This window comes from Gobius niger (genome assembly GCF_951799975.1).
Source record: "Gobius niger genome assembly, chromosome: 7".
NCBI lineage: Eukaryota > Metazoa > Chordata > Actinopteri > Gobiiformes > Gobiidae > Gobius > Gobius niger.
Window position 1 is genome coordinate 28,599,938 of NC_136858.1, and position 24,395 is coordinate 28,624,332.

At 40.8% G+C, this 24,395-nt stretch overlaps 1 protein-coding gene across 1 annotated transcript in view; it reads right to left on the reverse strand.

Annotated features, from left to right (window-relative positions):
* Nucleotides 1-13,308, reverse strand: part of mymx (myomixer) — a 34,632-nt gene extending 21,324 nt beyond the window's left edge. The window contains exons 1-13 of the mRNA XM_079559683.1: nucleotides 12,695-13,308; nucleotides 12,380-12,463; nucleotides 11,217-11,351; nucleotides 8,246-8,392; nucleotides 7,906-8,097; nucleotides 7,128-7,211; nucleotides 6,782-6,927; nucleotides 6,592-6,706; nucleotides 6,446-6,523; nucleotides 6,151-6,266; nucleotides 4,701-4,860; nucleotides 1,029-1,174; nucleotides 811-940 (exon numbers count right to left, since the gene is read on the reverse strand). Of these exons, the coding sequence (XP_079415809.1) occupies nucleotides 811-940; nucleotides 1,029-1,174; nucleotides 4,701-4,860; nucleotides 6,151-6,266; nucleotides 6,446-6,523; nucleotides 6,592-6,706; nucleotides 6,782-6,927; nucleotides 7,128-7,211; nucleotides 7,906-8,097; nucleotides 8,246-8,392; nucleotides 11,217-11,351; nucleotides 12,380-12,463; nucleotides 12,695-13,177 (2,016 nt within the window). The 5' untranslated portion in view covers nucleotides 13,178-13,308. The remainder of the gene's footprint in view (nucleotides 1-810; nucleotides 941-1,028; nucleotides 1,175-4,700; nucleotides 4,861-6,150; nucleotides 6,267-6,445; nucleotides 6,524-6,591; nucleotides 6,707-6,781; nucleotides 6,928-7,127; nucleotides 7,212-7,905; nucleotides 8,098-8,245; nucleotides 8,393-11,216; nucleotides 11,352-12,379; nucleotides 12,464-12,694) is intronic.
* Nucleotides 13,309-24,395: the final 11,087 nt, after the last annotated feature.

The following is a 24,395-nucleotide window of genomic DNA, read 5'->3' on the forward strand; positions in this document are numbered from 1 at the left end:
TTGACTGGAGCACTTCTGCAGCAGATAAAGTGAAAACATCACTCAAATCCTTATGAATGAAGCAAAATACTACTCCAGGGATGCTTTAACGCCTTTGCATTTGCATTTTCTCCAGTTTGGTTTTACCCAAACTCTCCCTCGACTGGAGCTTTCCACCTATAGGCCAGTGCAAACAACGCCACATTTGAAAGCTACGACCTACAAAAACCGACCATGATGAAAATTGATCCTTTCCCTTGCATTCCTTGTTGTCTTTTTTCACTTTTTGTGGCTTTTTTTAATTGCGTTTTCCTCACATTTTTTGCCACTTTTTTGTTGCTCTTTCATCACTTTGTTGTTGCCTTTTTGCCACATTTTTGTCGTACTTTCATCACTTTTTTTGGTCACTTTTGTGTTGTACTTTCATCACTTTTTGTCTCTTTTTTATTGCCTTTTGGTCACTTTTGTTGCTTTTTTTGTGGCTTTTTTTGACCTGTTGACAGTTTTTATAGAAGCTTTAGATTTGGGTAAAGCCAAACTGGAAAAAAACATGCTCTGTTAAGGTGTGGGTTTCAAAGGTTAAACAAGCTCAAAAAAGTCGATTTTGCATGATTTGTCTCCTTTAAGGTGGTCTTCGAATCTGTTTTTGAAATAAATCTAAATAGAACTTATTAAGGGGATCTTTGCCAATCACGCTGTTATTGCATTAGCTCGACTTTGTTTTCTTTGTATGACTTGTTTTCCTAAGGTCAGGCAGCCTTAATTCGCAGTGACTTTTACAACAATGATGTATAGAGAAAACAGCATTGTTCCTGGCTGGGGTCCGGTCACCTTGTCTGCAGACACAGTGAACTTCTGGAGCTGGATGTGGAGCTGTGGGTGGCCTGGCTGGGTGGTGGCGGCGGGGGCAGCAGCGGTGGCGGCGGAGGCGGCAGGCTTCGGCTCAGCTCTGGGCTTCCTGCTGCAAAGAAAACAACGCCATGTGACTCCAATTATGACTTACATAAAGAGCCCTCATTATGTAAGTAACAGAGAGACCCAAATGTCACCTTTCCCCCTTCGCTTGGTGTCTGGCCGTGACATCATTCGCGCAGACGGCTGCCTCGTCTCCCGTGGGTGACGAAGGGTGGCTGGACGATTCCTGCTCCTGGGTTTGGCTACTTGATGTCCGACTGATTGCAGCGTCAGCAGTGCCCTGACACGAAAGGTTACCAAAAAAAAAAAAGAAAAAAAGCCTGTTTAGTTTTTTCGGGGAACTCCAAAATATTAGCCACAGGACAAGTGAGTAATGTTTCTTGATTTGAACACATGTTGACAGGCTGGATTAATTTGCTGATTCCATACTGAGTGGTCATAAGACTAAAAGGCGTTCCTGCTCTGCTAATGTGAATGTTACACTGTGGCTGCAGGGTGGACGACATGGACAGCTGCCCAGACAAGTCTAAGGTTTCTCCGACAAATGACACACGCTTTCTAATACACAAAGGTTGGTTATTCTTGGTGAAATAGGCCAGGCACTGCGAAAGATATTACATTGACAGCTGTAATGCCTGTAAGAAATCTTGAAGACAGAACCCACCGAATCTATTACTCTCACTTCATAAATGCACGCTAATGTGTGCTACACTATACCTATGACTAAAAGGGCCATTGATTTAGAGAATATAGCATTTACTGTTTGCCCATTTTGGACAGAAATGATTTCTATGGCAGTTCACTCTGAGTGCAAAGGTCAACACCAGACCTGTACACCCTGTGTCTGGTACAAATATATCATTCATTTTTAGCAATAGAGTAAAAGCAGAACTAAGTAACTCATGCCCCTAGAGGCCATAAGCGCCACTGCAGGTGTCATAGCATGTTGCATTTTTTAGCCTGTTAGCTTCTTCTTCGTGATTCCATTCTAGTGTATTGGTTTTCTGGCCAGAGACACCAGGGGGAGATGAAAGACCCCCCAATCATACCATTATCACTTGCATTACCCAAAGAGGGACTATGAAAAGGATTTATTAAGGTAAACAAGTTACTGAGTTCTTCTTTAAGTTAAAACACACTTTAACATTTTTTTAAGAGTTGTTATCAAGCTCACTTTCAAATAGCTTCTGTACACAGAGTAACAATTGTTTTTGGAATAGTCTAAAAAAATCTGATCAGGGCAGCATAATATGAAAAAAAAAAAGGTAATGATCAACAACTGTCTTGAATATTGTGAGATTGTATACCATTATTATAGCAACATTGGATTAAACCATTTTGGTAAGTTTCCATTATTTTGGCCCATAACCTTTATTAGTCAGAACAGTGCACGGTGAAAGGTGGTGAATATTTGGGCAAACTGGGGAGAGACTTTTAGCAAATTCTCGGATGGTTGTATTCGGAACAATGCTATGTGTATATGTGCAGAAGCCTTAACCACTAGACTATTACTATCATCATGACTATAACAGAACTTGTGCATGTTTTTGAAGTCACTGTGCATTTAAGTTTAAAGTTGTGTTTGCAAAAAAGGTGCTAATCTCAGTCGTGATCTCTGTGATTTTGTGATGCATTGTGGCTTCTTGCGATATGGATATTGTGTCTAACATGGTGATTACGATAATGGTGCAGCTCTAGTGTCAATCAAAGTTCCAGTTGGACCGAAAGCAACAGAGTTAAATATAAGGAATGCATCTGTGTGGATATAGTTCAAACATAACGGTGTTCAGTTTCAGCACCTAAATCTGAGACTGTTTATTCTGATTTTCACTGAGCTTTACTTTCTCTGTGCTTTTCTAAAACGTGCTATAAAGTGATGTCAGCCATGCACTATCACTTTGCACCGAGAGCATCTGGTTGGCAGCTTTCACATCTGGCCACAATTAGGCAGAGAAACAGACTCCAGCCATGTCTGTGTCCACTGGAGTTGGCCATACCAAGATGGAGACCACAGAGCCCGGCCACATATGGATAAGTCATACAGCCATTAATGTGTGCGGACACACTATGTCACTATTCAGGCGGAGAGAGAGGTGTGTGTGGCTGCACTGTGCCAGAGTGGGCTGTCAACAAATACTTAGGCACTACTGTGTCAGCCAAGCGACCTGTACACTGCATCTGGTGCCTCTTGAAGTTTAACATAAATGACAAATTACTGTTAGGCTGTTTTGTTTGGCCTTTGGGCTCCAACGCTTTACAGAAAATGTCAAAATTATCCCTTAATAAACAGTAACAAGCTGAGCTACAAAGGATTTACACAGATTTTCATAGGCATATCATACACCTAACATAGGATTAAAATATATGGCATGTATTTAATTTAAACTCAAAAGTGCAAGACTGCTTTATGTTAAAGCAGTACTAAGTAACTTTTTACCTTAATAAATCCTTTTCGTAGTCCCTCTGGGGGTTATACAAGTGTTAAGGGGATGATTGGGGGTCTTTCATCTCCCCCTGGTGTCTCTGGCCAGAAAACCACAATTGCAAATTCGCTGCCTCCGGGCCGGAGTCACCAATACACACTAATGGAATCACGAAGAAGTAGCTAACAGGCTAACGGTAAAGCTAAAAGCTAAACAGTATCTACAGCCAAGTTTGAGTAAAAAAAATATCTCCATTGTGTAATTGCTACACCACCTGCAGTGGCACTTACGGCCTCTAGGAGCATGAGTTACTTAGTACTGCTTTAAAAGGAACAGGCCATTGTTTTACATACTGAGATATGTTCTTACCTGAGCTTAGACGAGTTGATGCATACCTGTCTGGTCTTTGTGTGTGCCCTCAGTCACGCAAAACGACCAAAGATGTTGTTAGCATTTGGCCTCTCCCAGTATATTCCTATAGCTCCAAACTTGGTGAAGTTAGAAGCGACCAAGAGACCAGACAGGTACGGATCAACTCGTCTAAGCTCAGGTAAGATCATATCTCAGTATGGAAAAATGGTGATCTGTTCCTTTAAGATGGAAGAATGTTTAAGCAAAAGGACCCAAAATCGTAAAGATGTTTAACATTATAAGTCTTTCTCCAATGTTTATCATTCAAAATGAGAAAAGCCACCTGTGAGGAGTTCACATCCTTTGCTTTATTATGTCCTCACCTTCATTTGAACCAGACCACATCTGTTAATATTACATTAATTCAGTGACTGTGCTTTTGTAAGACAGGCCATAATCCAAGATATTATTGTAACCATTAAATTAAACGATTTAAAAATGTTGAGTTCTGGTTTGACAGGAAAGCCATATTTGCTCTGGCCGCCAACTGAACCATGTTGAACAGTCATGGTTTGAAAATCTACAGGGAAATCGACTACATTTTAAAAGCCAGGGAAAATAGCACCTTTAAAGCTCTTCCTGTGGCTCCTACAGTGCAACACTTGAAACATTAGAAACGAGACGCTTGATGAAAACTTGTTGAAAGAACGGACTGGAAAATAAAGAGTAATTTGCTGTTTGTAATGTCTCGCTTTGGCACTGGTCCTTCCCACTAAAACTGTGCTTTAAGGAACTAGGTCACTAAAGCTATCGAGAATCTTGGAAACCACTGACATCATGTAATCCTCCTGTTATTTATAAAAGGGCCTTCACCATGTAAATAAGGCACTTTCCAAACCCAGGGCCACGTGCGTCACTTCACCACCACAGATGCAAAACTGAGCTCATCTTTCAGCAGCTCTGATGTCGCTGTTGTCTCACACACTGCGGTCACTCTGGTAAAAGAAATGCACACCAAAAAAAACTGCTTACCACAAAACCTTTTAGGCGATTCTGCTCCTCCTTCACCTCCTTTCCCATGGTCCTTTGCAGCTCAGTTCCCACGATGCACTGCTCCCTGGGTGAAGTCAAAGGGTCTGCCTCTTCCCTGGAGAAAGTGGAGTTGGTGGAGGGCAGTGCAGGCCGGTCAGCCCTGTTGGACGCAGAGCCGGGGGTCAGAGCGGTGCTGACTGCAGTGTTTTACAGCCCTCAGTAAACTCCTATTATGGCCCGAATCTCTCCTGCCTCTGTTTGTGTTATTGGCTTGAAATAGTTTTAAAACAGTGCAGCTGATGAAACATACCAGATGATGTCATAGGTGTCTAAAAATACACATTGGACCGAGAGCTACTCACTTGATAAATATTTGGAAAGCTCAAGATGTTGATGGCTGATATCTCTACGCTTGACCTTAAATGACCATGACGAGGGATTCTTGAGAAAAGTACATAAGTGATACAAACAAAACATAACTTCTTGTAATAAGTGTAGCTCTTTCTGCACTTCACAACATACAGGGTTCAGACAGTTAACAGGAAGTCAAATTTAATGCTTTATAATGCCCAAACACTATACTGTATGAGGGGAAATGTTGTTATCCAGAAGCAAATTGGACACAAGGAAAGAATAGTGTATAATTTCTGATGAAGGTGTTTTAGACCAGAATCTATGTATTTTTGACAAGCGCATGCAGTAAAAATTGTCGAGTCGACGTCTCTCTATTGTCCCATAAGTTTAGATTTAATGCCAGTTTGAATCCAATTTAATGACGTGTAAAGCTTTAATTTTGGGACAATACATTTAATGACTTTTAAGGCTTTTTAATGCCCTGCGGAAACACTGATATAGGTTTATTTGGAGTATATAGGAGTTTTGTGGCTCCGAAATAGTACAAAACAAGTGCCCTAGAAGTCAAAGGGTTATTGGTGCAATAAGTTTCTCTTCTCCTCCTCCTCCTCTCTCTTTTGCACTTTGAGTGTGGCTGAAGATTGTTGTGTGTATTGTTTTTTATTATTTTAATATACGTGAGTGGACAGATTCGGCTCATATAATTTCATTGCATTTTTGACTGTGTGTTGACCTGCACATGAATCTCATCTTATCTATCTTATTATTGTCATTTAAAGAGGCTAGATGCAAGTTGGCCATTTTAAACTCACTACTGCCACCTCAGGCCTTACGTGTAACTGCAGGTCCCATATTAAGCTCGTGCATGACGGCACTTCGGACCCGAATTAACACCTTCTTGAGTGACAGCGCAGGATTTTAGAGGCAGTTGTGGTAAATAGGTAGGACATTGCTGGAACATGTAGGGGGAAGAAAATACATACACGTCCCTATAATTCAAATATTAACAAATATATAAATGAGTGAAGTGCCTTTTTTCTGATTTTATAAATGCATGTAATATATGATAAACTCTGCTTGCTGTATTATCTCTTACCTGAGGGTTTTCTGAAGAAGTGTCCAGGACTCCTTGACCTCGCTTTGCTTCTGTGTGACACCGTCCGCGAGCGCAGGGTGCAGGTTCGAGAGCTGGGACACACTCACGTCCAGCATCTGCCGAGAATTCATTCATTTCATTTCATTCATTTCATTTATTTATTCATTTGAGCAGAAAAAGTATGCCAACATTTTACAGAAAGAAAAAATACAAAACAAGACTTTGTGCTCAGAATTAAAACGGTTTGGATACAAAAGACACAAAAATAGCAAAAAAAAAGAAAAAAAGGACATACCATGATTTGACCTGCAGTGTCTCGGATTTCCTGGTCTCCGAGCTTGTCCAGCTCTTTGGAGGCAGATAAGCTTTTTCTCTTAAATAAGAAAAGCTCTTTAATCACAGATCATTATTGGAAGAAAACACTATACAACTAATACTTACCATGTTGTGAATCGCCAGTAATACGCTATCAGCTTGTTGGTAGAATGATGACACCTCCAGAGCCAGCTGAAGATGCTCATGGTAGTTTTTCAGACGAGCTTGAACTTTTAGCCACCTAAACGCACAGAGAAAGAGCACATTGGGATGATTGTGAGGCTTTCTTGGCTTCACCGTGTTGCATGCATCATACCAGTTCATCTCAAAGGACCATGTGTACATTTTATTGATGTGTTTCCTTCGACTGGCGATGTTTTTCCCATCTGCCTTCCCCTGCTTCTCCAGTTTAAGGGCCAAGTGGTTGATCTCCTCATAGAGGTTTCTGTAGAGCTGCTCATCCTGTAGGGGAAGCAGAGACAGTCCAACTATGACATCAGCGGTCTGTGCCATACACCCTGGGAGCCAAATTAGCGGCGGTGAAAAGATATTGTAAATACTCATTGGAAAATCTCCAGAGAATTGGGCAATAAGCCTTGAACATATGGAGTTGGTTGGTTTTAATCGGCTGCTCTCTATAACGCTCTCTTTACAGCGCTCACCTGTTTAAGATCTAATATCCTCCTCGTCAGCTGCACCTTGTCAACACTTTCCCCGAGGACACTGACCAGGGACGGCTGCTCTTCCTGCTGGCACACACAACAGCGCTCAGAGCGACCATTTACAAGGAAACAACCATTAGTTGTCCATGAAAGGCGTGATACACATAAAGTCCTTTTCCTTTGCTTTATGTTCAGATTACGCTTTTATGCCCGGGCTACACTGAGACATGTTTAGAAGGAAAACCTCAATCCCAGAGAGGGAACCTTTGAACCTTTGGTTTGCTTGTTATTACACATTACAAATCCATTTATGAATAAAGACATTTTATTTTTAGAGACAGCGGACAATAATTGTCATCTGTAATGAGTCAATAGAAAATGGAAAACATGGCAGTGTATTAGAGCTGGGCAATTTTTCCCCCAAAAAAATCTGCCATTTGATGATTAATGATTCATGACCTGCGATTTTTTACGTAAAAAACGATTTGATATGATTTCTCCCCCCCATTTAAAACTAAATAACTGCGAACTATAAATATATTTGTATAATATATATCTATTGTAGTTTATTAAAGTGCACCAACATAAACAAAATTGCAAAGGCAAACCCTTTCTCTAACTGGAAAGTCACTGTGCAGTGAGCAACAAAGATTGTTAAACATCCAAATTATTTATACTGTATTTGGATTAAGCTAATAAAACAACAAAAAATGCGGTAACTGAGGCACATTTGTTCAGCAGAACAATAACACAGCAGCGTGTTTTTGAACGCACCGACCTTCTCTCTGATCCACGCCTCCAGTTTCTCCACTTTAGTGTTGAACTCCTGCAGGTGTTTAGCTCCGCCCACAGCCCGGGTTTGATTGGCGGCTGTCTGCTTCAGAGTCTGCCACTGGTCCCGGAGACGGCTCAGCTGCTTCTTGACCAGGTCTGAAGTCGGATTCTTCTTGCAAATCAACTGTTCACCCATCTTCAGGGGGGCATAAACATGAATAAGCTAATTTATGCTAAAAAAATCAAACTATATATTTGAAATGAAATATAATAAAAACATTTAATGTTTAAGCATGTCTTGCAGTGTTGCAAATAGCTTCATGTTGCATAAAGGGCAGCAGTACCTGGTTAAGTTGAATCAAGGTATTTTCGAAGTCTTTGAGGTCCCTCTGCAGCGTCTGGGAGAACTCTTCCCAGTCCTGTAGGGGGCATCGCTGAATATTGCTGCCATCTCTCAGGTCCTGAAGCTTTCCCTGGATCCATGCTTCAGCCTGCACATTGCACAAAGCATTTTGAACACCAAACTATTCATCTATAAAACTCTATAAAATGATTAAGAAAAGGTGGAGGACTGTGTCGGGGATGTGTGTCCTCAAATATGTTGAAGCCATTAATTACAGCGACACCTTTCTCCTTTTGAGGTCACTCCAAATACAGTATACTGAGTTTAAAAAAAAGCCCTTCCTTTTCAGTATTACTTTTGTGCAAACGTTTCTGTTGGCTAGTGTTGGGTCTTTTCACAAAAGTTTCGTATCTGATGGCCTCTAACATGGCCTCTAACCCAAGTGTGTTGAAAAAATGTTTGTTTTTATACTTGTTAACTGTGTCCAATAAGGAAGTCTCAGACACACCCATACATGGATTATCAAATAAAGGAAGAATTTCCCTTTGTTTGTTCCAAGAAGACTTTGCAGTGAAACGTCAGTAATTCTCCACGCTAATGAATCCACATGTTTTAGTCGTGTCCCACTGCATAAGAGTTTTGCACAGCAAAGAAAAATAGGCCCTCATTTGGAAATCAATAACTGTCAAGAGAAAATGACAGTCTCTAAACAACCGTTTTCCCCTCCCGATTACAACAGTGATGTCACTTCTGCAGAGGGAGTACAGTCATTAACTTTACAAGGCCCCTGAGGCGACGGAGGTATTTCTGGGTTTGAACAGAAGGAAAAGAGCTTGACAAAACAGGCCTGCCCCTATCTTCTGGCATTGGCTTTCATGGCATAAAATGACCTCATACAGGAAGTCTATGATTCCCTTGTTTCTTCCTGTCCGCTCTCCACAACAATGGTCTGTTTATCCAAATTTATAGTAACCGCTTAGTGCGGCTGCAGAGAATAGAGCTCTAATGTGCATGAATATTACTTTTATATGTCTTCATAGATGGCAAATAATTACTGCATGGGTTGTTTCAAAAGCTTCCACTTGGCTACATTTGTTTACCAAGTTGAGTGTGTTTGCTGCGGGTGCTCTGGTTTTCCCCATCAACCCAATGAATATGCACAAAAGGTTAAGCTTCCAGCTTTGCGCTTCTGACTATAAACCTAGTGCAAGACCTGGAGGTGGGTCTGGGCACAGCACTGCTCCAGACAGAATGTCACAGTGGCTTTGAGGGCCGGGTCAAATGGAGAATACAAATTTCCCCACAAGGACAATAAAGTAAAACTATATCTTAGCATGAACTGTAGTAACGGCATCATAGCGAGACCTGGGCAGACAAACACTCCTTCAACTATGAGAGTATTTTAACCAAAATCAAGGAGTGACGGGTTCACCAAGTCGACAGTGAACAGCTGTTTGCTGAAAGGCCTGCCTGGTGCAAGTGGCATTCGACTTTGCTCTTCCAGTTTAAAACATTAGGGGCCTTTAAAAAGTCCACTACCTGGAAAGCTCACTTCCACTTCTCCTTGCGGCTATGCAATACTATAATAACATTTTATTCAGACTGAGCAGTGAGGGAAATCACTCTACAACAAGCTGGTCCTCTGATGTCTGAGCCCTGGCACAATCTCACTTAATGCTGTTTTTTTCTCTAAATACAAAACAAAGTCATGTCACCAGAGTTTTTTTTTTTTTTACAATGTGTTGCAGAAACATTGGACATATCACAGTAACATCATGCTGTATGTTTCACTTCACCGACACATGACTGGTATGATTTTACTGAAAACAGCCCATTACTTCAAAAGACTCTACTTCATAAAAGTTTTGACAACAGTGAAAAGCTAAACAAAATGTCCCACATTCAAATCCACAGAGAAACCTCCTTGAATGCAGCGAGTGAACGCATGCGGTGATGAGATAACAAAGCCAGTTGTGCTGCTTGGCTGAGTCTCTCTGGGCCATAGGCGTGAAGACACAGAGCCAAACTGTGATCTCATCCTGAAATAATTGCTTCACTTGTGGCGCCCCCTCCTGCTCCGTGGACACATACAGTTCTCGGAACCAAATAAGAACCAGGACATATTTTGTTCTGTTCAAAGCAGGGGTCATGAGACAGGCAAGATCTAGCTTTTCCGCTTTGGAATAAACTCACATGTTTTTGATGATTACGTATCTTTATAATAAAATTGAATCTGTTTTATTGCTTTATGTTAATTATTGGTGAGGTACATATTACTCAATGAGTCTACAGCCAATCCTGCGGCAGTAACAGCTCAGCATTTGGGGTCTGAACTTTGAGGAATAGAATAGGCGCTATTCTGAGTGGATTATACTGCAGTGAAAGGAATTATTTGCTGAGGTTCATCAACCAAATTAGTAAAATAAATATTGTTGTTAATGTTTGTTAAAGGGACTATACGGAGTTTAAAAATGTAAAAAAAATATGTATTTTCCTCCCTCTACATGTTCCAGCAATGTCCTAATGTCCAGACCTATTAACTGCCTCTAAAATCCGGCACTGTCACTCAAGAAGGTGTTAATTCGGGTCCGAAGTGCCATCATGCTCAATAAAGAAGCTGCAGTTACACGTAAGACCTGAGGTGGCAGTAGTGAGTATAAAAATGACCCACTTGCATCTAGTCCCTTTAATGCTAAAAATATATATAGATGTATTTTTTAAATTAATTTAAGGTCGAAAATACTTTTTTCCCATATCGTCCAGTAGGCCTATGAATTTAGTATACAATCAAATACATTACACAACAATTACATTTCTGAAGATTTGAGCGCACACAGTTATATATGATAATAATGTAGGTTATCCAAACTCCCTCTGATATGCTGCAAATCAAGAAGCAGTTTTACACCACAACAACTACATTTCTGTGGATTTCTGGACCAAATAAAACACTAGGCTTTCATGCTATTTACCTGCAGTGCTTCCCTGTTGAAAAGCGAGTTACGTTGAGTGAAGCAGTCCGCTTGGGAAGAAACACCGGGCGACTCTTCAGCCTCAGCAACTGGATGGATTTCTTTCCTCTGAGACTCAACTTCAAGTGAGCAAATCTGCAAAGACAGGGGAGAACCAGCACGCAGTCAGATCTCTGCGCCGCCAATTTGGTGATGTGAGCGTTTACCAAATAAATACTCCATTGCTGTGATAGAAATCCCTCGGTGGAGCTCTCCAGATAAAATAATCTGAGGCAGAAATGTTAGCAAGCCCATGTCTCAACTGGAGACATTATAAACACTTGTCAGACTGACTCCAAGGCCCTTCCGAACTTCACAGTCAGCACCATATTGTATCCAATGTATGAAACTGGCAAAGCTTTCCTAATGGACGTGTTATTCCTGGTGTTGTCTAATCAGGAAACATCTGAGCGCATAGGAAATGAGCCTGTACAGATTCTTGGATGCAGCAGCCCCTTGCCTCTTACAGGTAAACACATCACCTTGAAAGGAATTTGGCAATAAACTGCATCCTTTTCATTCCTGCATCCTCCCTCGTGTACAATTATGTGAGCAATTTGGGTCCACTGAAAGTACAGGGAGATTAGGCATTGTTGTGGTTATTAAATAAATCCACTGGTGATGAGTGGTGCAGTTAAAAAAAAAAAAAAAAAAAAGGGGGAAATGAGGCCACTGCTGTGTCAGGGTGTTATTATAGCCAGCTTCAACCATTTTTTCTTTTGTTAACATCTTCCCTGACCTCATGTTTTCCAGTGGGCCTTGCCTCTGCATGGTCTGGGTCTGCTGCTGCTGTTATAGAGCAGCTTTATCCGCGCAGTGATGACTTCAACGCAGGACTGGCCAACTCCAACAGCCCAGCGACCTTTTACATAATCCTCCAATACTTGCTGTGGATATTTATTTCACATTTGTTGTTTGGGCACGGTAGGAATAAATTAACCTGCGACTGTAAGGCTAATTTTTAGCTTCCTTCCGCCATATGACTTTTCTGTACGCAGTCAGCGAGCAAAGTGACAAAGTAGCTGCTGCACGTGCTACTGGAGTGCGCAATGGTTATCTTTACAACGCACTTTTCGCTTATGGAGTGGCTTCATTAAGAATTAGCATTAGCTATAGCATCTCACCTGCTGAATAGGCTGCTCTTCGTTCACTTTAGACTTGGATTGCATCGATGTCTGTCCATTGCCGCCTTCCTTTCGTAGTAGCACCTGGAGATAATCATAGACTAAGGTGATAACAGCAAGAGCAACGAGGCAAAGTAGCCTTTTTTTGTAATGAACCAAAAAAAAGGCTACATTTACATTTTATATTTATTCTCTCCTTTCCAGATACACATAGAGCATAATAATAATAATAATAATAATAATAATAATAATAATAATAATAATAATAATAATAATAATGCATTTATTATCAATTATTTATTTTGCAGATCTTACCTTGAACTGAGAGCTTGGTTTATTCTCACAACTCACTCCTACAATCCTGGGTAAACTTTGTTCTGTGGAGCTGCTGTTGACGTTGTTGTTGTTATTGTTGTTTTCAGTGGGAACAGGCACAAAAACGCAGGCGGTCTTGTTTTCTGCTCTGTCCTTGTGTCCAGATATTGTGATCTTCTTGATGGACCTGGCCACTGCTGCGGCTGAGGCGATGTTTTGGTTTAGGTGGTCCTCCGCTGCCATGTCCTCCTGTGCGACTGGAGACAGAGACTGAACGACCGGTGACACCACACGTGGCCCATGTGCACAGACCTGCGAGCGGCTTAAGTACAGAGAGTTCAAGCTGTGCTGAAGCGTGCAGTTATCCAAACTAGGGCTTTGAAGATAATTTGGTGAATAGTCCTGACACTTTGACACAGCAGGGACTGACAGCCTTGTCCCAATCGTAAAGGGCTGGACCTTCCTCACTATGCTCTCAGACATGGCCCGGTCCCAAACACAATGTTGTCCAAAGTCTGTGGTCCAAATGATCCTCAGAACAAAGTTATTCACATCCCTTCATTGAGTCCTCTCTCACCAGTTCTGCTTGTCAGTCTGTTCAGCAGGCAATTGTAGGCTCCAAGTGAAAGTGGGCTGGGAGCTTAGCTCTCCACCTTCTTGTGCATGTTAAGAATGCACAGCACGCAGCCCAGGATGGCTTCCTTTGACTCCTGGGATCGGAGCCGGTCCCAGACGTGGCGAAGTGCTGTGCCAATGTGAGCAGCGCCTGTAGAAAGGGCTCTCCTGAGGAACTGTGCCACTGAGCCAGCCAGTCTGCTACTGACGAGCCTGATAACCAGGGTCCGCAGCAGGATGAAAACTGCTGGCATGCTGCCTGACTGCACTGAGAGAAAAAAGTTGAAAAAAGGAGGGGAAAAGTGGAGGGCTGGTTAAGGAGCGGATGAAGTCACTAGCTCTTCACGCTCTAAACTCGTCTCTCTCTCTGTCTGTCAGGACTGACAAAGTGGAGAGGGCTGTAAGGCTGGCTGTCAAAACTTCCCCCCTGAACCCAAAGTCTCCCCAGATAAGAGGCGAGGAGTAATGAAGTCACAGGCTCAAACCTCTGTCAGACCTCTTCAATCACGGCTTATCCGCAATGAGGTAATATCCTCAAGCTGAAACACTTGCACATACACCCACACGGCCCTACCTTACCTCAGGAACACATTCAGCCCTGTCCCGCAGAAGAAATCACTAAACAAACAGTCCTTGTTGAAGAAGAATCCAGGACTGTCTTTCTGTCTCCTCAGAGGTCCATGTGAATGCTGACTGTGCAGGAGTGAAAGTGTGGCTCGCAGCTTTGGACTTGACTTTTCCTCATTCAAGGACAGTTGTCACATATGTTACAGCTGAAGTCTCCGTTCAGCCCCTTTAAGCTCAGAGCTGTTGGCATGACACATGTTAGGAGTGGAGCAGATAACAGTCAAACAGATGATGACCCCAGCTCTCCTCAGAGGTGCAACAGAGCACATGTCAGGCTGAATGATCGGTATGTTAGGGGTGGCGCGCGTTTGTCGAGGGAGCAGGGATTACCGCAGAGGGCAGTGAGCAGAGAAAACATTTGCAGAGAGGGGAATCTGCTTCCATCGGCAAAGCCCTTCCAAATAAGGAACTTTCACTCCGCACTAAAATGACCCCTGCATTGACCCCAACACCTGGTACTGAGTTTGTGCAGCTCCATGTAAACATGCTCATGCTCAGTGAAACATAGCACTTGTTACCTCATATGTAATATTAATCCAGTGGTAGCTTGATTGTATTCAGTTTGTCTTCTAGCGAATATACTGTTTTTGTTTCTCATATATACAGTATGAAAGCTAGGGGTGCTGTTCATTTAGCCTTGATTAGTCATAGTGAACTTAAAAACGTGTTGAATTGACATTGAATAATTTAGAAAACTTTTGCTATTACACTGGTTTACAGCAAATTTGGTGGCTAAGTTTTGTGAGCTGATTTTGGACAAGTTTGTTGTGCTGAATAAAAAAAAATCACATTTTCTACCCCTTGTCTTTATAATGTCTTCTGTCCTGGTGCCTGTCTGTCCACTATTAGGAAGGAACTGGGGTTGGTTATAACATCATTGGCATGTGTGCATATATTTTGGTAAATCACTTATACACAGATGTAGAAGATGGCACTAAAATAAAGCACCCCCCCCCCCAAATTAGAGGAAAATAAGTTTTTATTGTTTTTTTTTTTGTTTTTTTTAGAATCCACAAAAAACCTGACTTGATACAGAAAATTGGATGTAATTTTAGATTCTGTGTTGCAAAAATGTTTAAAACCAGTTTACATTTTTAGACAACTTGCGTAACCCAGTGTTATTTTATTTTACCTTTACCTAGCCCGAAAAGTCCTTGAGATTTCTGAATCTCAATGGAAAGAGTCTTGGCCTCTGAGGGAACCATATTGTACATGTTTTAAATAGTCAGTGAAAACAGATCAGGAGGAAATGCGCAGAAACAGGGAAAGAATACAAACTCCTCACAGAATGGCCCCGCCCACCTGACTCTTAAATCAAACCCAGGACCATCTTGCTGTGAGGCAAGCTGCATTATCATTACTACAAGTAGCCAGTACCACTCAGGATTTGCAATATGTTGATGATAAGTTCTGAAAAGTCAGTGACCGTGAGGACCTAATAGCGTAACATGCAGTTAATTTTAAGGTTGCCACAACTTAACTTTCTTCAGCTCTCCATCTCTCCACAGTGAAATCTGATAGTTATTGCTTGTGCCTATAAAGTTAGCCAAAACAAGTTAGTCACTTACTTCATTGTCTTACATAACATGCTCTAAGAAGAAAGCCATACATGGAGCACCCTAATGTTCATATGACAACAGTAGTAGCCCCGGACGCGACATGGTTAACGGAGCATTGAGAGCAGATCTGGTTTCAGGGTGAAGTCATCAGAGGAAGACTTTTAATGTGTTGCAGCTTGAAAGGAGAGATAAATCCAGCGTCGGCTCAAAGGGTGGGGTTCAAGGGGTTTGGGCCAAGTTTAAAATACCATTTCCTCATATTGGTGACTGAAAGTGTAGTTTATGTGCGCAGCGGTTGCTCCATGGCGTGACTGCTGAAATGCTAGAAGTGTGATAATTGGAGCTTGTGAAAACGTTATGTCATCATACGTTATAATTTACTATGTTTTATTGTCAGCTGTGAGGGCTAAATATTTCTTGTATGTTTATGAAGGTTTAATTTGAATGAATTTGTATTGGATGAAGCACTATTTCATACATTTTCTATCAAAAAGACATGAAGGATGCATGGCGACAATAATTCAAGTAAACTTACAATTTCCGTAAACCATATGGTTTATTTAGACACCGTTGGGCGCTGTCACCCAGTGGTGTGAAGTAACAAAGTGAAAAGTACAATCAAGTTATAAAAAGTACAAGTTTAAAGTAATTTTACTTTGCTATATGATGATTTGTTTTTCTCCTCTACACTTTTAGCTGTATTAAAGGTAGTAGTAGTTTGAATTGTGGATCATATGCATTTATATTTTGTAGTTACCTCTTTGTAAACATGACACAGGTGAAGCTGCAGTAAAGTAATTCTGATCAGAAACATCACAATAATAAATTCTGAAAACACCATCTGTATAACAAGAGGATACTTTTCCACAAAACCAACACTCATTTAAACTTATATACAATCTCCCAAATATGTGTACCTAGCACATTTATATTTTTACTGAAGTCATATTCATCTGATCTGCTTTTCTGCTCCTGCATTCGTACTTTTACTTTAGCCAAATAAATTTGGTCTTCCACCACCGGCAATGTGAACGTGCTAATGATTTTTCCTTTTTCCTTAAGTAAGTTGTGCAAATAGTTTTGTTTAAAACTGTGTTTGATACCTGATTTGAAAAACAATGGTAGCTCCGGTTCCTCAGCTTTGTTTTAAAAATGGTGTTTGCTTAGCGTTGCCATGAGATCAGATTTGAACCAGGTGCCTTACCTCTGCCTGCAGAGCTTGATCAAGCTACTGTAACACCTTCCTTATGTTGTTTACTCTGGAAATCCTCTCCAGTGCGTTTAATTTGCAACGCTCAAGTGTTGCTGCCCACATCCCACAGAAATAACTAGGTCTTAAGCCTCATTCAGATCTAGATCTAAAAAACATGTTTGATTTGTCTTCATCTATTTGCATCTTTGAGGATTAATGTAAAAAACAAGCCGTGTCTGGCCTCACGCTTGATACCATGACCGCCCAAGAAGATAATTAAAACCTGATGTGTCGTTACCACAGACTCACATGCTTGTTAGATATCCCCTGTTTTATTGAAGTCTGTAAATACGACTTGTGAACCTCTATTCAAGGGGTGATGTCACCGGGACGGCCTGTGTAAAAGCTGAGTGATGGCTGCAGTGTTGGAGGAAGATGCATGGAGAGCCGGAGGGGTCTGTACTTTTCCACTCAGACGATGTCATCTCAGAAGTATGATCGGCCCGCTGGATTGAGTTTCACTACAGATAAGATGAGCCGCTTTTGTTCTGCCTCATCAAAGAAATTATGAGGCTCCAAAATGATGTATGGGAGTTTTTACACCTGAACTGTCTGAACAAAAGTTTGCAGACTTTTTGTCCACATGGCAGTGTCTATCCATGTGTTTCATGACTATCATGCACTGCTAACAACATTACAGAACAGGACTAGGACAAAATAAAACACATGTTAATTATGAAGATTTGGAAAAGATTACATTTAACCTCTAAACTATTAAATGTGTAGTAGGTTACAAAATTATGTTATAGCATATTTAAACAAAGAAATGAGCACACACCGAAAAAGAGTCTATCAATATGTCATTGCCCATTTTTCAATTAATATTAGTGGAGATATAGTAAAATGTTTAACAATGGAGAAGTGATGAGACGTTGATGTGGTAGAAACTTAAGCATTGTCCAAAAGAAGGCGAAAAGAGCCCATTTATTTCCAAATAGCCTAGTCCCTTCTTTGACAAATTATCAAAGCCTGTGTAAATCTTTCTTACTCCGAACAGACAGGTTGTATTTCAGCTAATTTCTGCACAACAATGGATTGCAGACTTTTGGGCCCGACTCCAGCAGAAGTCATAAATGCTGTGAGCTCATACATGTGCGCTGCAGTTCATCTATTGATCTAAATAACGCTGAATTCCTTTGTTGTTAGCTCGTATGTCTGAACGTACGTCTTGACTGTGACCCGGGACTGCGCTCAGACGCTTGCCCCTGGGCTTCACAGTCACTGGAGTCAAGTTTATGGCCAGATTGGAATATAAACACATCACAAAAGAAGTATTCGCGACATAATACCCACATGAGGGCTCTGCAAAGTTCAATTTGTCAGCACTTTGGATTGGGGACATAGCGTACTTCATGACATAATTCTTCAGAAGTGGGTAGGAGCTTGTACGTCTACTCCAGTAACGTCAAAACACTATTATTTCAGTGCAATATAATAGGCACACTAAAAATCAGCAAGTAAACGCAACAAACAATTATTTTCGAGGACCTTTTTTTCAAGCTATCTCAAAGTCTGACATTTTCGCCCATATAAAGCAGAAATGATTATGAGTGCTTTGTTGACAGCCCGTGGTGATAATTGACCCAGTGTAATGCATAGTTACGGGCTGACACTGACACACACCTGCGGCTCCTCAACCTGGGAGTCCTGTTCGCTCCGAAACCTGTCTGCTCTTATCGCTCTGAGGAGCCCGAGCAAGTCTGCATGACATCACAGGCTATAAAACCCAATCTGAGTCAGAAATCAGTGTTTTCTGAGGCCACTTGCCAAGATTGTCACATTGCATTGACTGAAGTGATGCAGAACGTATGACTTTTTTTTTTTTTTTCTTTTTTTTTTACACAGTGACATCATTCTTCTGAAACTTACAAGGCTTTGAGGATTCTATTTCATCTTTTTGAAATATGTTTTGGCACGGTAATGGCTGTATTTGATTGAACACAGATATATAGAAAGGTGTATTATGCTTTCCCACCGTTCCCGTATGCAAATAATAGAAACACTGCAATCTGTCGTCTTGAGAGTGGCAGTAAATGAGTGGTTGAGACTGGCAAGGAATTCGTATTTGGAAATATTGTTTGTGTATGCTATAAGCTGTACATGGAGTTTGTTCCTCATGCTAAATACTTTTTCAGTTTATGTGGTTGCACTGGTCTGCCACCTGGGCTCCTCCCTTTGACATGACTGAGACTTCTCATTTGCTACACCCTAAATTTTGGTCTCACCTCATGAAGTGTTGAAATACTCAACCGTCTGAGGTATGAAGATGCAGCCTCATAAGATAGTATATAAATGATAAGACAAGACTTCACTTGTTTCATCAGCTCTCAAGTAACACTCAGGGGCGGCAAAATAGACAGGAAATGTGCAATCAAGTGATAGTTACGAGAGGAATCTGATATACAATAAATGGAAAGCTTTTAAAGGGCATCCAAGAACTATAAGTGTTTCAATAATCGAGAGAAGATAAATACTTCCAAAAGAAAGGGATTTGTGTTTGGACTAAACCAGGGGTCATCTGGGAATTTATACATTTTTGTTGGCTGCTGCAGACCAGCTTGAGACTAGAGACAACCAATTTATTATGTTTTATGTACTAAGGAATGAGCTCATGCTACCTGTGAGTCCAGAGATTGAAAGATTATGTGGTCTCTGTAAAATACACATTGTGACTTTGCTTGTCTTGTACAGGCCGTTCGGACATTACATAGAAGTGAATGACACTCCGTCATCCCTGTTCACATGGCAACTGTTCCCCGGCAGCAGGAAGCAATTTCACCATATCAGAGGTTGAATAACAGGAAAAAGCTGCACCTCTCTCAGCCCCTGTGTGAGTATCAAATCAATCAACTGAAGGAAAGGACAAAATAAACCTTGGTTGTAGAATTAAACAGTTATTCAGTAGAACTATTCATTAACATTCTCTTGATCAACTTAAAAGGTTGTTGTGTGTGTTTAACTTCTGAGGCTTAGCTCCCAGTGGTGCACGCAGTTGTTGTGTCCTCGGGCAAGATACCTTAACTCGTCTTGGCATTAGTGGCTGTAGTATAGCTTACCACCACAGAATAGTTGCTTGTAGCTCGGGGTAGATTATTAAATGCAATACAAAAGACAATACTTTTGAAATTTTAAAACTTTGTTGATTGAAAGCAGTATATTATAGTGAAATTAAAGGAACAGGCCACCGTTTTTCCAGACTGAGATATGTTCTTACCTGAGCTTAGACGAGTTGATGCGTAGCTGTCTGGTCTTTGTGCGTGCCCTCAGTCACGCAAAACGACCAAAGATGTTGTTAGCATTTGGCCTCTTATAGTATATTCCTATGGCTCCAAACGGGTTGGAGTTGTGCAGGTACGTAGCAACTTGTGTAAGCTCAGGTAAGAACATATTTCAGTGTAAAAACGGTGGCCTGTTCCTTTAAGCCAACTATTTAGACATACACTATACTACAAAACAAACATTAATAAACCAGATTGTAAATGTTATGCACCTGAATTCATTAATATACTAATAGCATTTTACAGTGGGGGGTCCAGAGTTATTGGTCTGGGGATATTTGGATTTGCGGCCCAAAAAGTTTGGGAACCCCAGGTTTATATGTGAATATCCGCTTTAGTATTGTAGTAGTGGTTGTGACTTGCGTTGAAGATGTTTCACCTCAATCCTCAGAGGCTTATTCTCGGTCATAATTCAAACAATTTGACTTTTGACAACCATTTCACTTATGACCGAGAAGAGGCCACTGAGGATAGAGGTGAAACATCCTCAATAAACAACCCTGGCCAGTCGACAGTTGAAAAAGTCTTCTACAATGACGACTGAGCGCTTGCACAAACATTTACTGAAGTATTCCTTTTGTACTTTTGCTTGTATTTGAGCAGTTTGTTGGCTATGTTCTTCAGCAGCTACACATTTTGGGCCTGTTTCCACATCTGCAGTCCCCGCAGGAGATCAGCTTAACCTTTGGCCTATGATGTCATTCTGTGGCCAGGTTTTTGTGCCTCAAAGCCCCCCATTTGGACACGGCGCGGTTTGATTTATTAATCGCCCAGACTCGCTTTAATCAAGTGCAAAGAGCCCCCCCATCCACCGCATGCCGTGACTTTGAGGTTGACATTTGTATTGGCGAGCGCTGCCAAGAAAAGGCGCATAAAACACAGAATCAAAGGCGAGGTGAGCCCACGGTACATATTTACATTTGAACATACACAAACCCTGACGTTTGATCGATCTGCACAGTAACTTTCATGTCACACAGAGAAAAAACAGAAGAAAAAAAGCTTTGTGTGAACGCTTTGGGCAACGGGAGAAGTATGGGCATGCCAATCCTGAGTCATTTTTTGAACGGCACAATAGTGTTATAGTTGGGTTGAGGTAATCCTACTCTGTCATTTTATAATTGGGGTAAACAAAAAAATACCAATAAATATGCAGCAAACCTTTTACAGATGTTGTTTTAAAAGCAACTAGGTCAGCATCGAGTTTTATCGCTAAATAAAGAGATTGTTCTGCTTCACCTCAAAAGATTTAATAGTAGATTGTTCTTTTGGCTATAACATAGTGGCCTCAGGGGGGTTATATAACAATGGACCTACCTGAGAGTTTGGCCTTTGAGTTTGAGGGGATGAGATCATTTTGATAGTTTCTCTGATACAACGTGATGTATGATTACTGTCCCAAACCTTTCATTACACGTGCTCAAAATGTGCTGAAAATTACATCTGCAAAAACATAATAATATTTATATTCGCTTCAATTACTTCAATTCAGTTCAATTCGCTTCATAGTAAATGTTATCTAAGGCAGCCAAATCTGAGACTTAAATAGGTTAAGTCCTCATCCAAATATCCATTTTCTGTTTCTAGCTGCTCATTAAGAGATTGTTCTGTATTGCTATTGATACAAAAAAGTCTCACGTGCCTTTAAAGTTGTTTTTTAACAGTGAAAGAATGTTTGTATTTTTAGTTGTTATCCCTACTCATCATTCCTAACTTTCCTAACACATTTTTAACATCACAATTCTCCACAAGGATGGGTTTATAAGCACTTTTCACAACTTTCCGGGTTTCTGTCACAGTAATGCTAACTAAACACTAGCTGCAAGCTCACAAGCTCCCCTGTGGTAGGGGAGCTGGTCACATTGGCCCTGTCCAGATCATTGTTGAGCAACAACAGTCTTACACAGTTTGCTTAGATAAGTTGTTTACTCTCTTGTTTTCTGCCTTATACCACTTATAGTTGTTGAAATCTGGGGTAAATAAAATCCCCAGAACAAATGCTTGGAACTTCTGGCTGTTTTATCTTAATCACAAACATCTAGTTCATAAATCAGTCCTATTTTGTTGAAAGATTACAACTTCATTGATTCATTCTCACAGTTGAGAATATTCTCTGCTGGGATTCAACAGGTGCTCTGACCAACTAAGCGACTGTGCCAGCACAGACAGAACAAAGACAGTGTTTATCCACTGTTTAAGGATGCATTATTAAAGCAAGTAATAAAATATAAATACTGTATATATTTTTAGTCTTGTATGAAGCAGGTGTCACGCCTGACGTGAGGAGCAACAGTTGTGCCTTGAGCAGGTGTGCAGAGCACAGGCTGCAATACAATGAACAAATGTTCTCTGAAGGAAGGGCTCCCATGAAAGCTGAAATAGAAAGTAAGCCACATAAACATAATTAAGTTAACTTGTTCAGAAGAAATGACTGTGCCTGTGCCAGTTGTCTCCTCTGTTGTGGTCACTGTTCATCATCAGGCACTCTGAGTCTGGGCATGTGTTGGCCCACATTCATTTCAATAGGACTGCATTATAAGGTTTTTTGTATCTTTCTTATGTACTTTTACATTTAGCATTCATACACCCTTTCTGTTTATCATGGCATGGGACTCACAGTAACATAAAAGACAAATTCACAAAAAACTCCCAAAATACACTTTCACACCTGTTGGAAACTGGATCTCTTTAGTGAAACTAAATCTCACCCCAGATTGTTGTGTAATGGGAGTAGATTTTCATAAAGTCATAAAAAAAAAGCTCCTAAAATGTCAGCAGTGTGCCTTTATGAATATATGGCAACATTTCCAGTAAGTCACTGCTCTATTTCAGGTATATATTTTATAATCTATAACATTATGTAATAATGAGCTTTCCTGAATCATCACGTGACTGCCTATAAAGCATGGCTTGATGGTTAATTGGCAAATGGAAACGGAATAACCATTAAAAAGCTGCTAGAAAAGCCTAATTTCATCCCTAATTTGAAGAAATTCAAATGAACCATGAGTGAGAAAATAGCTTGAGGCGCACATTCACAGAGAAGAGCTCTGTTCGTTTAATAAGCCTAAATTAAAGGAAAATGTATGATTTAATCATCTGGCCACAAACTCAGATCATGTTCAATGACATCACTGTGGGCACGACCCAAACACTGCAGCGGAAGTCAGGACTGTGTGAGAACTTCCAGGAATATATGGAATACTTCAGCGGAGGCACATGTGAAAGTGTGAAATTCATTTTAGCTGGATTTGATGAACATATCCTGTACGAGAGGTTCAGCAAATGAGCAGGTTCATAACTACATCACATTTTCAACACAACATCAAATAATCCTGATGACTAAACTACATTACATACCACTGCTGTTGTAACCTCATGTGGTCTTGCACAGGGTTCACCAAAAGAGCCATATTAAGTCTAAGCTGTATTTTCCTTTGCCACAAAACATTTCTGAGTACTGCCATCACCAGGCCTGCCCTAAAATACCAAACAGCAGTTGCCTTTTGCAGTTGTTGAAGCTGTGCAGAGCTATGCCGCAGTTGAGCAACTCCTGTTCTCTAAGTCAGGCGTAACAACAGACAGACACCACATGTGCTGCCTGTAAACTTTATAAAACGCAGCACTAAGCAAAAGTGTCAGGAGCGGCTCAGGCGCCTCAGGTGATGCGATGACAGGTGTATGGAGGCCAGGGGTCGCATTTTATACAGAATAATGAGCATGGTCAAGTAGAAGACAGTTGTAGGCCTACTCAAATTCTGTGTATCTGTATATCTGATTTGAAATGTTGTGTAAAAGTGATATTATTTGTTCAATTTAAAAGTTTAGCAAATAACTTATTGTGTGACGGAAGTGCCCCTAAACATGACATCGGCCTATCATGATTAACTGGCGCTTTTTATCTTATGTGTTTCTTTTGCATCATTAATAAACTTGCAAAAATATAACAATTAGGTAAAACAACTCTTATTGGATAGCAGATAAGCTTCAGGATCAAAAAGAGTGGTGTATGACTCTTCAAAGTGATTTGGGAAAGGGTGTCCTGAGTTCACTGCTCTCTACCACATCTGCTGTAATAAGAACGAGTCTTCCCTTGTCTGTTGAAGCACTGTCTGTTCTGTCACAAAATGTAATATAGTAGGCTACTTTTAATATTCTGCTCAAGATGGAAAATACACAGAGATGACATGAAGCAGATGAATATTCACTACAGCACATAGCACTTCTGTGATATCATACTCAAATGGAGAGCATTTCACAGCGAAGGCACAGACAGCTGTCATTCTGAGATGACCCAGACACAGACTGACCATTGTGCTGCGGACACAGCTGGTCCGGGGCAGGAATCCCTCGGCAATGAATCAATCAGT